The 17,852-nt window shown below is 43.9% G+C and overlaps 1 protein-coding gene across 1 annotated transcript in view; it reads left to right on the forward strand.

The window, feature by feature from the left end:
- The first annotated feature begins 8,109 nt into the window (after positions 1-8,109).
- The window catches only part of SWAP70 (switching B cell complex subunit SWAP70), a 35,552-nt gene continuing 25,809 nt past the window's right edge, over positions 8,110-17,852 (forward strand). Inside the window, exons 1-2 of the mRNA XM_039552468.1 lie at positions 8,110-8,265; positions 16,576-16,716. Of these exons, the coding sequence (XP_039408402.1) occupies positions 8,167-8,265; positions 16,576-16,716 (240 nt within the window). The 5' untranslated portion in view covers positions 8,110-8,166. The remainder of the gene's footprint in view (positions 8,266-16,575; positions 16,717-17,852) is intronic.

A 17,852-nucleotide genomic window follows, 5' to 3' on the forward strand; every position in this document is an offset into this window, starting at 1 on the left:
GGAAGAAGCAGCTTCTCACCTCTCGCAAAAATGTAGAGTTGGATATTAGTTGAAATTCTACCAAGAATTTGGTAGAATTCTTAGTGTAATGGGATGAGCTTCAGCACTTGAAGAGGAAAGCTTTATCTCAGTTTAAGAAGCAAGCATTGCAGTTGTGTGGCAAATGTGTTCTTCAAAATAGCTACATTTAATGTCTAACCATTCTTCTCCTGAATTCAGCTAGCTTAAATTTCCAATACAGATGTAACATAGCAGCTTACCTTATTTGATTAGACTGCATGACTTCATGGAGAACTCAAAGTGAATGTAAAAATATCTGAAAGCAGGTATTTCATATCCCCACCTCCTCTAGACATTTGTCTGCTCCTTTCTCTTCTCCATCTTCTAATGATACATTACTGGACAACACTACCTGCCTGGTCTTGCTCAGTCTTTCTGCATCTTCTGACCAAAGAGTGGGTGGTGTGATGGACTAAAGCTCTTACAGACTCAGTTTCCTGTAAAGACACGACACCATTTAACACTGAAAAATGAATTTCAAGTATCAAGGACTGATTCACTGTTTGGATAATTCATCTTGCAATTCAAACCTTTCCATTGATTGTAGAAATACTGATGGGTTTGCACGCTAAATTATTGAATTGAATCATAAATGCTATACTTCAAAAAATCTTGAGTCACATCTGGTGTTCAAATACTACATGAAATTCTGTTTCTGCTATTACTGTCAAAATATAATTAGAGGTCATCTTTGTATGTTTTTTAATTTTGTTTTTGGTAAGGTATTCCCACGCAGCAGTTCTCTAGAGTTTTTTGATGGTTTTTGTTAGGGTCATTTTTCAGTTTCCAAGTATCCTGTTGCCTATTAGTTGGAAAGGATCTAAATTGCTAAAATGTAGAACCTGAAAAGCTTACTGTCAAGTTGTTTTATTTTGGAAGTCACAGACAAGCTATACTTCCACTTAGAAATGGAGTTAGGCACTGTTTATATGTTCCAAAATAGGATTTCAATGTCACACCTTGCATTACTTTATAACATTGAAAAGTTTCATGAGTAAAAGTAGCAATAGGCACCCTGTCCTTGCTGATCTGGGGCAGGGGAACACGAGGTGTTTGACACCCTCCCAAGAGCTGGCCAGCTGGACCTTGTCTGAATGTGTTCTGTAGTCTCCAGCAACACCTGCTGGACAAAATTGTTAACTGTGCACTGAATTTTTGTCTTTGAAGTGCTTGTGTGCTGGTGGGACACTCGACCCTGATTGCTGGAAAGCATTATCTTGTTCTGCAGCAGTGACTGAGCATTCTTGCCAGCAGTAGCTCAGGTAAGTGTCTTTTAATTTGCACTCCTTTGGCTGTAGAGGCTTGGAAAAGGCACCCTCACCATGTGTCCTTATGTGTTGTTTGGTATGTAAGGTATCCACGTGTTTAATAAACCTCTGTGTGTGAGACCTACAAACATCCCTGCTATAGCTGGGCTTGAGGACCCGGGTCTAAACATGGCCATCAAGAGACAAACCTGGGCTGAGCCCTCCCTCCCTCCAGTGAAGCCTGGAAGCCCTCTGAGGGAGTGCTGCCGAGCCGACCGAAGGTTCTCAGCTCCAGAAACGCGGCACAGAGAAAGCAGAAGGGAACTGGGCAGGACAGCAGTCAGGAAACAGAGGTCCTGCTTCTGTCTGAACAGTTGGAATTGGATGAAGATTCTATCTTCCCAAAGTATAATGGGATTGGGCTAGGGGAAAGGGAGGTGCCCCAAGGAGAGAATATTGCTGTGCCTAATTAAACAGGAAGCAATTTATTATTGTTTAACATGTTGCTCAGAGATCTGAGGTTGTACACGCCTCAAAATGAATTTGAGATTCTGGATAGTCTTGAAAAATCTGAAGCATTGAAGATCTTCCTTTTGCTGCTCATTTGACTCCCTTATAATACACAATAAGAGCATTTAGCATGACATCTGAATTATCATGCTGGTCTAAACTGATGTCTGTTTGACTCAAGATGAAAGCAGACTATGTGGCCTGACTCTGATTAATGATCTTCTGTGTATCCCTAGGGTTGCTGCCAGACAAGTGGGCTAATGGACATAAAACCTGCTGCTGTTACTGAATTTACACACAGGAAGATTCTGTGTGTTCAGCCTGCATCCTGATGGAGAAGATCTTGTTCATCTATTGATTTACAGACAGCAGAAGGCACCACTAATGAAAGTATTTTAGGCAGGTGTTTCACAGGATAGGAATGGGGGGACAGGAGAAACAACTGCTATTCTCAACCTGCAGCTCTTTCCTCTTGCCTCTTTTCACTCTCATCTATGTAGGTGTTAAGATGTTCAGGGCAGAATATCCCCATATATTTTACTTATGGCTTAGCACGTGGGATTTTAAACTCCTTTGGATCTTATAGACATTGAGTCAAGGCTGGATTGATGGGCCAAGGCCACTGTATAAGGTTCAACAAGGCGAAGTGACAAGTCCTGCCCTTGGGTCACAACAACCCCAGGCAGTGCTGCAGGCTGTGGGCAGAGTGGCTGGAAAGCTGCTCAGTGGAACAGGACTTAGGGGGTGCTGGTCAACAGTGGTTGAACATGAACCAGAGTGTGCCCAGGTGGCCAAGAAGGCCAATGGCATCCTGGCTTGTGTCATAAATAGTGTGGTCAGCAGGACCAGGGCAGTGGTTGTCCCTCTGTACTGGGCACTGGTGAGGCCACACCTGAAGTGCTGTGTCCAGTCCTATGAGGAGCAGCTGGGGCTCTGTAGCCTGGACAAAAAGAGGCTCAGGGGAGACCTTATTGCTCTCTACAACTGCTTAAAAGGAGGCTGTAGCCAGGGGAGGGTCAGTCTCTTCTCCCAGGTAACAGTGGTAGGACAAGAGGATATGGCCTAAAGCTGCTCCAGGAGAGGTTTAGATGGGACATTAGGAAAAATTTCTTCACTGAAAAGGTTGCTAGGCATTGGAACAGGCTGCCTAGGGAAGTGGTGGAACCACCATCCCTGGAAGTCAAAAAACATGTGGATGTGGCACTGAGGGAAATGGTTTAGTGGTGAACACGGCAGTGCTGGGTTAACAGGGGGCCCAGTGATACTGGAGGTCTTTCCCAGCCTTAAAGATTCTATGATTCTGACTGTCTTCTACATTAACCCTGCTTAAGTGGCTTTTTCCATTGCTTATTTCTCCTTCTGGTTCCCATCCCAAAAGATGGTATCAGATGGTTACTACACACACAGGATTGAATTTCCTCTTCCTCTCTGCAGGTAAGATATCTGTGGTATTCTGTTCTATGGTGAGCTCTAGAACTTGATGAGAAATACCTTATCAGCTGAAAGTGTAGAGTAAGATGTGTGTTACCAGGGAAGAACTGAAAGGTAACCTAATGTTTTATCCCTTCATTACATTTGTTTTCTTAAGTTTAAATAAAAAGGCATGTATTGTGCACATGTGTATAAATAATAGAAAACCATAGTGAAATAGGCGTGTCTTGCTGTAATCCCTTTAAAGTTTGCTGTGGAAGTCTTAGAAGTGAATGAAAAATTCACTTTTTTTTTTAGGAGAGACTGAACTGCCATTCTGATTCAGCATCTAATGCTGCTTCCTGTTTCACCTCAAACTACTAAAGTATTTTAAAATAACAGAAAAAACAAATTCCTCAGATGGCATGAGGATTGGGTCATGCTATAATGTCAAATATACTTACTGCTTTTTACACTCTCCCCCAATGTTTCCTTGAGATGTTTTATGACAGGAGTAGTCTATTCAGAACTAACACATTGATAATAAACACTAGCATTTGCTTCACTTTTCTCCTGAAACATTGTTGTGAAGTGGCAGATACTGGAAACACAGTTTGCTGCAAAGTTGGCTTAATGGTCTTCAATTTCGGTTTGCTTCCATTTAGTTTTCCTGTGGAGAATGAAAACGACTGGTCTAGCCGAGGTTGGGAAGATTTTCCCTGGGCTAACAATGAGCAGAAAACTGAGTTACTGAAGTGCTGGAATTCTTTCCTTGATGTCAGTTTAACTGACTCAGTGGCATAAAACAAAATTAGTAACGGTTCAAGTGCGTAATCTTTCCTCTGGTTAGAACTTCCCTGACAAATACTTATTATTTGGCTAACAAGGAGTAATTAAGCTCCTGCAAAGAGGACCAAGAGAAAAGTGATTGACCCCTTAAGGCTGAGCCCCAGCAGGGTCTAACTAAAGCTCCTTCCTGAAACTGTGAGTCACTCTGTGAGACTGAGCCAGTTTTCCCTCCCTTCAGTCATGTTTTTAACTGTGGTGAGGAAACAAAATTAGAATAAGTGCAGATTTAAAATAAAGTTGCTGAGATCTCAGACAACTTTCAGGAAAAGCAGAAGTGTGTGAAGTTGCATCAGAACTTGCTTTTGTACCACGCAAGCAATTTAGGGTTTATGTAGTGCTATCAAGGGTTTCTTGGTTAAGTGTGATTGCTGTTAATTAATGTTTAATGGATTACATGTCAATCTTATCTTCAAAGGTTCGGAATGTAAAGTCTTTGATAAGCAAAGATCCAGACTAGCATATCAAAATAGAAGGGTTGCTTAAAATAACTCACACTTTGGGTGTGGATACACAGGATAGTCCTGTAACTTTGTCAAAGCTATTTTGGGTAAGCATAAAAAACAAAGGTTTCGTTCCACAACAAGTTTGTCTGCATATGAACTTCACTTTAACTGGTTTTGCTCAGTTAGTTCAATCCTATAAAAACGGTTTTAAATATGAGTATGACTATATAAAATCATATACTAGGTTTATGCGTAACTTTTAAGTAGCCTTTTGATTAACCTACCAAGTGCTGGAGCAGCTGAGATTTGTATAAACCACTCATTTTAATGAAACATTTAAGCATGGACTGCTAACCTAGTGACCTAAATGGAACTATTTATATTCTGAGTGGAAAACAAATCCTGTTCTGGCAAAGGATGTTAGCATGTCATTTAAATCAGGAATAACAGAAGCCAGCAAAAAGAATGAAGAGAAAATGTAAGGCAGCACACAGGGTTTTAGTGGGGGGTTTTTGTGGAAGTTTTTTTTTGGTTGGTTGGTTTTTTTGTTGTTGGTTGGTTGGTTTTTATGTGTGTGGGTGTGGTGGAAAGGTTTTGTTGGTCTCTACAATTTGTGGGGCATTTTGTTTTGATTTTGTTTTTCCACTCTATTGTTTTTACCAAAAATTCAAACTGCCAAAAAAAACCACTGTATGCTGTTCAAAGCAAAGATTAAGTCTGTCATTGAAGATTCATGTGTGAACTACATTAATTGCTTTTCTTCAATGACTTTTCACAGAATCTAGCTGTATTTTAATGCACTTTAATAAGGATGTTCTGATTTTACTGGTGACCTTGTGGGTGCTCAGCCACCAATTTATCTGCATATATAAAAGTTATCTCTTCCCTTCTTAAGTGGAATAGCTGTGCTCAAATTGGAGAAATGCTAATGTATTTTAAGATGGCAGATGTTTCTGTATAGTAACAGCTATAATATTAGCAAATCAGGTTCATTAGGAAATTTAATACAAATAATTTTTGATGTCAATCATATAGTTCACACTGTCTGTCTCGAGGAAGGAGCATAAATAATTTTTTGTGGATTCCAAAGCCTTGAATAAATTATGGAGAAAAAGGTTAAGAAAAAAGAGGAGGGAAAAGGCTGTTAGGATGTGTTCAGTGAATAAGGCAGGTTGTGTTTGACAATTGACTGGGAGACTATAACATCTCTAAAAGGTGTTTCTGAAGAATAAAAATCACCTGAAATCTGTGGATGATTCTAGTCTCCAATTCACCACATACAGAAAACTAATCTTGTGAATTATCACCTTTGAGAATTAGAATTACTTCTTACAGTGAACTTTGCTGTCTGCTCATCTGCCCTGGTCCTGGCCAGAAGCCCGTTGTACCTGGAGGATCAGTGATCCACGCAAGTTAGGCCCATGCCTTCCCAGCTTGTGCTGAGCTGTGCTGTCTGTCCAGCTTGGCCTCCAGGCCCACGGGGGACAAATTTCCCTGGCTGATTGTCCCACAGGATTTTTTGGGCAGCTCCTACATGGTACCTGTGATGACAGTGCTGCATGCCCTGCACTGTATCTGAAAATGGCAGCAAGGGGTTCTGGTGTGAACATCCTTTATGTTTGGCAATAGAAACAATGTACAGAGTTGTTTCCTTCTAAGAAAATCCCGTAATAGCTTGAATGACTGAAATGGTGTAACTTTTCCTGGGTAGGATCTGCGTGACATGCTGCACCTGGTTGATGCTGCACAGCCCAGGCTTCCTGAAGGCATGTAAGGTTATCTACATTGTTCTCTCCATTATAATGTTGGCTGCAATAAATGGCATTTTAAGTTACACTTCAGAATTTGAGTGCCTTTCTTACTGGAATCACAATAAACCAGCACCACCTGGTACAAAACAGTTGTCAAGCTGTACCTGCCAGAACTATTTCACTTGGAGTGCTCTTTTTGTTCTGATGATGCAATTGACTGAGGACTAAAACTGGGCAAAAACTAATTTTTTTCCCCTCCTGTTTATTATGTGTCTTGAGTTTGGGATCTTAATGATTCTGTGTGAAATCCATGAAAATAAAACCTTAGCGTGATCATGGGCTGTGCTCTGTGAATGACAGTCACATGCAGTGTTCAAAGCAATGTATGTGGGTTTGACACAGACAGAAAAGTGTGAGCTTTTCTATCAGTTGCAGGAAACAGTGCATGCAAGAGTCTTATTTCTCAGTCTTTGTCAGTCAGTTAAGTGTTAGAGAGTTTTGTACCTTCTGCTGCTAAGACCATGTCCATCATCCCTCACTTCTTCTCACTCATTGTCCTTTTCTGCAAAATAAGCTCACAGAGATGCTCTCAGTGGGTGGATCATATTTGGGCCTAAGGCTTCAGTGCCTTTGGGGTTTGGATCCTGGCTGTGTTGCTGACATGATTTATGGTATCTGCTGTCCAGATTGAAATGCCAAAGACATCCATCAAGTTGTACAAAAAGGCCATTCTATCCTTCCCCTCCCAAAGTTGGCCTGAAGAGGTATTTTTGGCTAAGGAGACCAACCAACACACCACTTAGCCAAAAAAATAGGGAAAAATACATGGAAAAAAAGACCCTTGAGATCACAGCACATGCATCATAAATAATAATTTGCTTTTCCTACAACATGCAGAAGAAATGATGCATAAATTCATTTTGTTTTAATAATCTCAGCTGAAGTCCTTGCACAGCTGCTGCCCTCACCAGTGCTTATTCCCAACCCACAGCATTAAAGAGGACTTAACACAAAAAACCTATACCAAACACCCAAAAACTCTCAAGAAAACTTCCAAGAGCACAATTCCTTCCTCGTGAACACATTTTGTCTGGCTTCTGCTCTGGAACTAGTGAAGAAGGAGGTTTTTTTAGCTCTCCCCCTGCACTGGGATTGCAGTGCACTCTCTCCAGCTGTGCGCAGCCTTCCTTCCAAGCTGCTTTTGGGGCAGAAATATTCCAAGAGGAAAGCTACTCTCCTCAGTGCTCACGCCTACTGGGAATATTGGACCTGAGACTTTCATAAATTCTATTCACAGACTCAACTGTATTCCTGTCCTTCAAAAAACCCCAGTTTTCTGGAGGGAAGTATTTGGAAAGATAGAAAAGTATCAGGCTCACTGTTATATTCACGACAGCTTTCATTACCATGCAGTACTTGTTTTATCTATCTAATAGCACATCACAGTGACGAGACTGTTTTATTTGCTATCTCAACAGAGGTGAAAACCCTGAACAGTGTTTTAACTGTACTGAAGAGCAGCACGGTGACAAATGTTAATTTATTCATCCACGTTACAGCGAGCCATCAGAAGTACACTGAAAAGGAGAAAATCCAACAAGCACTTTCCATTTAACAGTGCGCATTTTCCTATTAAGAAAAAAGGGCAGACCTGCCATAGGAGAGAAAGCTTCAGAAGGCCAGAGAACGAGACCCGGAGGCGCAGGGCGCTCCCGCCCGAGCGCTGCGCTGAGGGGGCGCTGAGGGGGCCGCCCCCGGGCTCCGCCGCCGCCGGGGCGGGACGCGGCTGCCGGGGCGGTGCCAGCGGGGCCGGGCCGGGCCGGGCAGGGCCGCGCCCCCGGGGCCGGCGCAGGCCGGGCACAGCGGCGGCGGGCGCGGGCCGGGAGCGGGCTGGCCATGGTGGGGCTCAAGGAGGAGCTGCTCAAGTCCATCTGGCACGCCTTCACCGCCCTCGACCTCGACCGCAGCGGGAAGGTCTCCAAGTCGCAGCTTAAGGCAAGCGGGGGGCGGCGAGCCCGGGGGCGCGGGGCCGGGCCCCGGTGGGGTGCGAGGGGCCGGGACACGGCCCGGGCGGTCCCCGGCGAGCGCTGACACCGCCGGCACTGGGACCTGCCTGGGGCGGCCACCTCCTGGGAAACACGGGCACTCGCTTTCGGGGCTCTCCTGGGCGCTGTAAATCGCGTTTTTCCGCACCGGGGCTGCGGTTCGTCCCACGGCATCGCTGTCCCTGCGGGCCCTGGACACCTCCGTCCCGCGGGAGCGCGGACCCGTCCTGGAGCACGGGCGGGCTGATTTTCATTCTGCCCAGGGAAGCGCTCCGTCCTCCCCGAGATGTTAGTGCACAAACCCTTGTTGTGCTTCTGGTCCGCTTTCAACCACATGTCCTTGCTACCCTTTCTGGCCAAAATCTTTTCTGGGGTAGCCACAAGGTCCCATCTATAGGGGTTGGCTGCGTCCAAGTGAAATTCACAGCTTGCCAAGGGGAGAGAGAGGTTCCACAGTGCCCTCTTATTTGGATATAAACAGGGGAATTAGTCAAGAGGCTCCAACTGTGCCATTCTTTCCTTAGCTTATACGCTGAAGTAGTGTTTGTGCTCTTAAAAGAGCTCTCAGGCAGCTCGCTGAATCCAGTCCCATCTTGGCCCTGCTTTATGGGACCATCTTGGCCTGGGAATAATAGCAGAAATCTGGCTAAATAAATATTTTGAATAAGAACGCAACACCTGTTGACATTCGAGACTGTGGGTCCTTGTGCTCGGTGCTGGGGCTGTGTGGGCCACAGCAATTAGCCGAGGTTTGCGCCTTTTGTGGGATTAACTCCACGAGAAACAGTGGCTGTGCTGTGGTGGTATTTCCAAGCGTGGCTGGTCGCTCATGGACTTTATTCTTAGCATTATGTAATGAGGGTCCAGAGCAGGCAACACGTTGCAAGCGGCCTGTTCCTCTTCTCCTTTTCTTCTCTTGGGGTGCTCAGGCCGTGAGATAGAGCTGAAGTCAGCCAGAAGTGACTGCGGGGCAGGAGTTGGGCGAGAGGCCAGACCTGGCTGTGAGCTCAAGCTGAAAATGTGTGCAGGTTCTGGGTTTTTCACAGGGGGTGTCAATAAAAGGGAGTATTTGTGTTCCACTGTTGCAGGACGAGCTGAAGCAGGTTGCAGAGAAGCTTTTTTTTATTGTCCTGCTCTTTATAGGAATCCTGTTTTCCTGTCATGCTGCCTACCACACCCTGTGTGCTCTGTGCACTCACCTGAGGGTGTCTGCAGGATGTGTTGTCATGCAGGCCAGTGGAAAACCTCTTGAGGTCCACATGTGCTGGGCTGAATGAAATGGCTAAAGAAGCTGTCAGTGTGTGGTGGGCTGGTGCAGCTGCTCTCCTGGTGTCACCGCTCAAAGATGAAAAAAAGTAGGGCTTTGTGTGTCTGTGCACTTCTGTCTGTGACATAAAGGCTCCTATGGGAAGTGTCAGGTGGAGGATCTGGGAGTGCAGAAACAAGCCTGAAATGAGGCTGCCACCTTCTCCTGTGGCCACCAAGAATTAGTTTTCAGGGGACACAGAAGGGGGTTGAGGGTGTTCTTACATAGACTTTTTCTGGCAAATTATGAATGTGGTGTCAAACTGATGGTTCTGCTGAGAGAAGAGCTGTGTATGATGGCAGTACCTCCACATGGTTAAAAAGGGCAGGCAGGACAGCAAAAGAGAAGTTCCTGTCTGATAGAGATAGGGCTATATTGTCTTAAAGAATGTGTTTCACAATGAAGTGTTTCTCATCATCATGAGGAAGATTTAGCACTCTTGTAAAATGGAGAGATGGTGCTTGGAGATGAACAGGCTAGTAGAGATCTGTGACATTAGAAAAATATGCTTAATAATTTAGTGGAACTGCTGTTTTAAAAAAAAAATTATAAAAACCTATTATTTTTTTGTGAGAATGGCGGTGTTGTAACCTGCTGAACACTTCCCTCCTCAATAAGACAACTTCCTGGCAATGGTTTGTGTAATCCAGTATAAGGTGGATGCCATCATGTTGCATGTAAATTCCTGAGAATAACATGTTTCATTGTTAAAGGCAGTGATTTCTAGTTACTCTGCCTAGAAGTGACCTTTGAGCCTTCCATAAAAATAAATAATTAACTTTAAATACTATGAGAAGAATAAATGTGTGTGTGATCTGTAGCTGAGGCCCTACTGTGAAGGGTTTGCATCACACATTTGTTTTCAATAGATCTAGAGCAGATGGATGGAAGTGAGTCAGTTGGGTCTGTTTCGTAGTCTGGAGAAACAGCAAATACTCGAGGGCAAAAATGGGACTTGCTTGGAATAGTAAGGGTGTCATGAGATATCTTTTATCCATTTGTATCTTCTGTATATGTTCTGAGCTGCTGAGAGAAGAGACACTTAAATCAGTCCTCTGTGTCATTTTGAATATTATCTTCTTCCAGTATGCACTGATTTTTTGTTTGTTTGTTTGTTTGTATTTTTCTACTTTTTTTTTTAACTGGTAATCTTCAGAAGTTCTACTGTTACGCTGTCTGCAGCTCTTAGTATTTTTTTCTACATCAGCAGAAACATTTGTGTATTCTGTTCTTAAATAAATCCAGCTTTAAAGCTGGACACGTTTATTGTTTTGCCAGTGTGTTTTGGCACATTCAAACACTGATACAGCAAGGCTCAGGTGTAAGTTCCGTGTATAATGTTACAGCTGCTGCTGTGATTCCAGCATGAGCTACATGCAAATTACCTCCTTTCCTACATTTAATTTCATCTTTCTTGCCATCTGCAATTTAAAAATTGTTTTAAAAGTTTCTCTAAGGTGTCAACATTAAATCCACTTTTCATCTGGATCTTGAAACCCTGTGGTTTTAAATATAGTTCCATTTGATAGCCAGCAGAACTGATTTTAGTGTGTGTGTATGATTGGATCTTGGAAAGAACACACACTGATTAGTTTTTACACCTTCTCTCGAAGCTCTTCCGTACGTTGCTTTGTGTCTTGTCTCTGCTTAGGCAGTGGGTTTATTTTGCTGTTCTTGTTTTGTCTTACATGCTACATTGGGGTGGATTTTCTAACTGTTGGGTCTTGGATTCCTGGATGATATCTGCAGATTGTGGATGGTGAGCCACTTGAATATCTCATTCAGGCCTGTATTATAACTTTGGGTGACCAAAGCTACTTGTCAGGCTTAGAAAGTTTATCCTGGTCTGTTCTCATCTGGGGTGTTATAGGGTTATTATACCTCTTAGCTTTGCTTTGCCTTTCCACTAAATGTGAAGTCAGTGGCCTGTGGGAAGAGGAAGAATGGTGTAATCAGGGTGAGAGGGATGGTCTGACCGGAGAGGAAGACCTTGAACAATGTAGCGAGGCAGGGGCAGGGTTGGGAGCCTGTGCCGAGTGGGCAGGACCCCGGCCGGACAATCGGCTTTGTACAGCGGTGGAGGGTGGTAGGAAATTAGTCACCGTGACTCACAGGGAGAGGGTCCTGCTCTGGTGCTATCAACGGGGCTCAAAGTGTGTGTGTTAGGATAGCCATGAGGAATCCTGTCAGTGAGGTGTGAGGGAGGGATGCTGCTCTGCCAGGAAAGCCCAGGCAGCCTGTAGACTAAAACAGGGAGCATGAGGAAATGATGGGGCCATGACACTGTGCTTAAGAGGAGCAGCTCCCAGTGGATCAGCAGCCCTCTTAACCTTTTGTCCCAGCAGTGTACCCAGGTGGCCAAGAAGGCCAATGGCATCCTGGCCTGTATCAGCAATAGTGTGGCCAGCAGGACCAGGGCAGGGATTGTCCCCTGTACTATGCAGTGGTGAAGCCATAACTCAAGTGCTGTGTCCAGTTCCAGGCCCTTCAGTTTAGGGTGTACATTGAGGTGCTGGAGCATGTCCAGAAAAGGGCAACAAAGGTGGTGAAGGGTCTGAAACACAAGTCCTATGAGGAGCTGCTGAAGGAGCTGAGGATGTTTAGCCTGGAGAAGAGGAGGGTCAGGAGTGACCTTACCACTCTACACCTGCCTGAAGAGAGACTGTAGCCAGGTGGGGGTCAGTCTTTTCTCCCAGGCTACCAGCAACAGAACGAGACCTTAAGCTGCACCAGGGGAGGTTCAGGTTGGACATTAGGAAGAATTTTTTCACAGGGGGGCTGATGAGCTCTAGGAATGGGCTGCCCAGGAGGTGATGGAGTCCCTGGAGGTGTTGAAGGAAAGACTGGATGTGGCACTCTGTGCTATGGTCTGGTTGACATGGTGGTGTTTGGTCATATGTTGGACTTGATGATCTCTAAGGTCTTTTTCAACCTAATTGATTCTGTGACTGTTTTGTCAGCTGGTTTCAGGGAAGATGTAGAAGAAAGATGCAGTGCATGGAATATGTTTACAAGGAGCTCTTCCTAAGCGCTGGGAGCCACAGGACAGAAAGGCAATTCACTTGGCAACTTGGGCAGATGCAGGCTGACACCAGTATGTGACTTGGGGCCAAGGGGGATTGTGCAGACAAGGAAGGCAAAAGGAAGGGTGAGGTTGTTGAAAATGGTGATGAGGGATGTGCAAATGCCCAGAGGCGAAGGAGTGAATGAAGGAACAGGAGCTGATGTGGGTGAGGGGCACAAGAGTCAGGAGCCTGAGCTGGTGGAGGCTGGACTGGAGCACACTGATCCAACTGCAAAAGAGGCTGCTGTGCTCACCCTGACATTAAATAATGAGGCTCCAAATGGGGTGTCTGCTACCTGAGTGGGTAAGGAAGCTGTACCTTGGGGATGGGGTGATGCAGGATATGGTGTGCTTATGCTGTACCTGGATGAAAAGACCTGGTGTTTGTGACAAGGGGCTTATATGATGCTACTTTAACACTGGTCATAAAAGAAAAAGGGAAAGTACTTGTGAGTAGCCTTATTTTGGCTGGCTGGCTGCTGACATGGATGTTAGGGAGAGATGAGCCAAGAATGTCTTGGAATGAATTCACACGAAACCACTGAATGGAGCTGCCAGGATCTGTGATGCCAACATTTTAAAATCTGAAAAAGAGATGGGGAGGGGGAAGACTCCCCCTGAAAGATGGAAAAGAAAGAGAAAACTACCAAAGAAGCTGACAATAGCTGCTGCAGGATTAGTCTGCCCTGGTAGTGCTCCCACTGTCATCTGGCCAAATTTTTGTCACTGAGCAATAGTCTAGCAGATCTTCCCTCTCCTTGTAGAAATGCAGATCACTTTTATGGACATGGTTAAATGGAACTACTCAGATGGTAACAATTCAACACGTGCTGAAAGTTTTGGAAAATGGGAGCTCAGAGGAGAGCAGCTATGGCAGAGTAGACCTGAAGGTAAAGCAGCATGAAACGGGGCATAAATAAAGTAAATGCAAAGTCTGTGATGACCTTTGGTGTTCAGCTTGCTTCTGTTTGTATTTGGAACAGAACACTTTCAGTGTTCCCAGGGAAAGATGGGATGCTACTAGGCATCTTACAAAACTTTTCCTTGAAAATGAAGAATTGCACCCGGAGTGCACTGGTGCCATGAAGCTCGTGCAGGCTGCTTGTGCTGTCTCACACTCCAGTTTGGGGACCCCCAGTGTACCCATGTGCTGCAGCAGAGATGAGTCTCTGGGCTGGGGCAGGAGTTGGCTTTGGCATGAAGGTGAATTGTTAAATGTGGCATCCAGGGCATAATAAATGCGGAAAGAGAAAGCTGCCTAGCAACCCTGTGGGCACTGGGGGATTAATCCTGACTGGTGCAAAACTTCCTCATGGTTGATGTAGCTTCTGCAAGGCAAGGTGATTTTTTTGTACCCCAGTTAACCTACTGCTCAGCTAGTTGTTGTTTGTTTTTTTTATATTTTAATTGTTAATTAACGTAGAGTATCTTCTGGTCCAGATAATGTGATTTGAGAGAACAAAACCAAACGAGACCTCAGGGCAGAATTTTTCAGGCTTACCCTGCAAGTGAAGAATTCAGCTGGCGCTTGGCCGCGTTAGAGAACGGCAGGCTTTGGCAGGCACCGAGGAATTTCCTGAGTTATGAAAAGAGGGCACTGGGCACAGGAGAGATCACAGATAAGGCAGATCTCAGAAAAGAATTGAAAGTGGAATTCTCTCCTGGTAAATTGGTCACTTGATGTGGAAACCACCTAGGTTTCTGACAACCCAAGCACAGCAAGAAGGCCAAAAAAAGGAGAAGACAGATATGTAGAAAGGACATGATAAGAAAGTATTTTACTGAGATTTTTAATTTACTTTAGTAGTAAGCTGCAATCCATCATGCTTTTAGAATATTTTTATTAGCTGAGTATTTTTTTAGTTATAGTATTAGCAACTACAGTGTTCTTGGAAAACAGTGATCATCTCTATCTCAGAAATTCAAGAATCCCTCAGGTTTCTATAAATAACAACAGAAGCCTTAAATAGAAGGGGAAACACACATGATAGTACGTTTCCCCAACCCCATATATAAATCACGTCACATGGACTCAAATACTTGATCTGATGTGGTGGTTAGAGACAAGGATAGATTGAAGTGAAATATACTGTTGATGGAGAGTGGTGTGAAATGTGATAACTTCTAAATGCTCTTTAGCTGCTTTGGGAAGTGCAGCTTTTGTTGTGCTATGGCTGATGCTGTTGTTTAACTGTTTTTAAATTTCTATAGCTTATTAACTGTACTATCTTAGTGTTAGCATACATCAGTGAAAATATGTATTTCTCATGGAAATATCTCTTTTTCCAAAAGCAAGTTTCACTTCAGAGGTATGTAGAAAGGAATTCTCCTCTGAACTGAGTATACATCTTGGGCTATGTTTGTAGTATTTTCTGCTAACTAACACTTAGATTCTGCTGTCTCCTTATCACGCATCAGAATAGTAAATGTACTTTTTCTTTTTTCTCGGGGGCAGGTGGGTGGGGGAAAGCCCAGACATTTTAAGTGTGTAGCTTTGGTTTGATTTCCTAGGCTTTGACAACTTCAGACTTTCACTTCTTGTTTTACAGCTACTCCATCTTTGACTGCTTTATGTCTACTCACCTAAATAGGCATGCTTATAACTTTTCTGCACTTTTTTTTTTTTTTTACTGTTTCCTCTTTGCATCATTTGGGTCTGTTTTTTAAAATTCTGTAAAACCCGCAAAATTCAGTCACACTCTGTTCCATGAAGTTCTTGATTTAAAAAAAAAAAAAAAAATCACTGGCAGCATACCTTTTCAAAAGATGTGATCTGTTTTACCTCTGTAATTTTGTTTAGCTGTATTTTTTGCCTTTGTTGCATGTTTTCCATGCAGACCATGGCAGGGCATGTGATGTTAAATCCTTTACGCAGCTCATGTAGGTGGTACGTGATCTTCAGAGGCTCAGCTCTGCATCTTGCCAAGGGAGAGAGCTCCCCAGTGCTTGAGGTGCAGTGGGCAGCCTGTTAAAGGTCTGACCTGACTCCAGACAGGGTGAAAAACAAAGGGAGGGATGGTGCTTTGCTTTTCCTGTGCTGGTGGCACAGGAGTCGCTGCTGCCCAGGCTCTGCCTTCCTGTTAGTACTGAGGTGTTGGTCTGTGCTTGCAAAGCTCAGGCTGAAGAAGTTGAGATGTGCTGGCTACCAGTTAGTTTTCAGTAATTCAGTACTTCCTTAAAATTAGTCAAGTGTGTAGTCTCTTCTTGAAGGTCATTTCTCAAGAACAGACGTGAGTGCTGGTGGGTGTCAAGTTCTTGAGATACTTCATGCAAATAGCTTTTTAAAATAAAAATTTGAGAAGCACACCTAAACCGTTCCCCTTTCTGTAACATTATTTTTCTTTGCCAACTGAAACATGGGGTCAGTGTTGAGATGCAGCCCAAAAGCAAGCAGATGAGATTAATCCATAGTTAATGCTTTCATCTGAATAGTAATTTCTTTGTAAACTAAGGCTACGTATTGAGTTGTTTTCTTTGTTACTCGTTTTCATTAGGTATAAATATTTATAATTTCAAGGGCTAGGTGTTTGTGGTTGTTTTGATAGCTATCTGACTTCACTCTGCAAATATTACTCTGGTGTTCCTGCGTGCCTCTCCTGGTTTGCAGCTGCATGGGTATATATGTACAAAGGGGAGCTTGTGTAGCTGCATTTGCAGTTCTCTAGGGCTGGACCTCTCTGTGCTCACATTGCCTCTGTAACGTGCAGCTCTCTGAAACCATTGAATCAGGATTTCTTTAGTTATGTTTTGCTTTCTGACAAAACTGTGGGGCAGAACTTGTGGTGACATCAAAGTGTCACTTTGCACATGGCTTTGGAGTCACAGGTCTGCTCTGGAGGGAACATGCTTAAGGCTGACAGCAGTGTTACTGGTTTCTCTTCTGTCCTTAGGTCCTTTCTCACAACTTGTGCACAGTGTTAAACGTTCCCCATGATCCAGTGGCCTTGGAAGAGCACTTTAGGGACGATGATGAAGGACCAGTTTCCAATCAGGGTTACATGCCTTATCTAAACAAATTCATCTTGGAAAAGGTAAGTTTTGAATTCTCACATTCTGTGCTTTCAGCTTTTGTTGTTAGAGTGTCTTTGCAGTAACTGGTGCATGCAGGAGGCTGCTGCTGGTGTGAAGACAATGGTTGGGAGTGTGTTTGTGGGGTCATCATAGGGCGGCTACTCTGGAGAGCCTGTGCCTAAAAATGGAAGGGTGCACTGTTCTCTACCTCCTCTCTCCTTGGTTTCTATTTCCTGTTACATCTGGCCCTTGCCTAAGCTGTGTTCATGCAGAACTGTGTTCATATTAGTAGAGCACCTCAGGTTGAATTTATCTGAAAGTGTCTGGGAGCTATAGGTTGACCCACTTTAAACTAGAGCTGTAACAGAATATTGTCACAGCCTCCTTTGCAAACAGAAAGGGCAAAAATATCTTCACTGTTTGTCACAAAGTATTGTAATAAGTAGATCCTTTCAGAGAGTTACAGTGGGTGACATTAGGGCATATTGTGAAGTTTTGTCTTGCAAATTCTTTCCTTACATGTCTGAGCACTTTGAGTCTTCCGTTGTGCCTTGTTTCGGGAGAAACTCTGGAAAGACAGCAGGGTTCCCCCCGCCCTCTTCTCCATCATGTTCTAAAATAGGTAGTCACTGGGTTGGAAAGTTAAAAAACCCCAAACAGTGATCTTCCTGCTTTTTTTCTGACTTCTGTTCACATACTGGGCTGGACAGCAAAAGCGGCTCATGTGATGTTGGAAGCATCAGCTTCAACACCACTGATTTCTCATACACTTGAGGGCCAACCCCAGAAAACCTCAAACTTTGATGTTGTGGCTGCAGAGATACAGAGCTGTTTGCTCTATTTTGCTATGTGAAAAAGTCCTGAACTGACATACTGCTGAGAAGTCCAATGCTGCAATTGCAGATGATGCAAACTCCTCAGCCCCATTTGCTGATTATTGCTCCTTCATTTAATAGCAGTGGGAAATGTGATATATATATAATGCAGTCTGGCAGCTTATATCTAGCAAAGACTTACCAGCTTTTCTGCCTCTCTAGTCTGTGTTTCTCTCATACCCAAAGACTGTGAGAGACACCCCAAGAGTGTCCTGTTTGATGTGTGGGAGTTGGCCTTTAATACATTTAAAGGTACCTCATTAGTGTCTTGGTTGTTTGAT

Source organism: Corvus cornix, chromosome 5 (assembly GCF_000738735.6).
Source record: "Corvus cornix cornix isolate S_Up_H32 chromosome 5, ASM73873v5, whole genome shotgun sequence".
NCBI classification, from domain to species: Eukaryota; Metazoa; Chordata; class Aves; order Passeriformes; family Corvidae; genus Corvus; species Corvus cornix.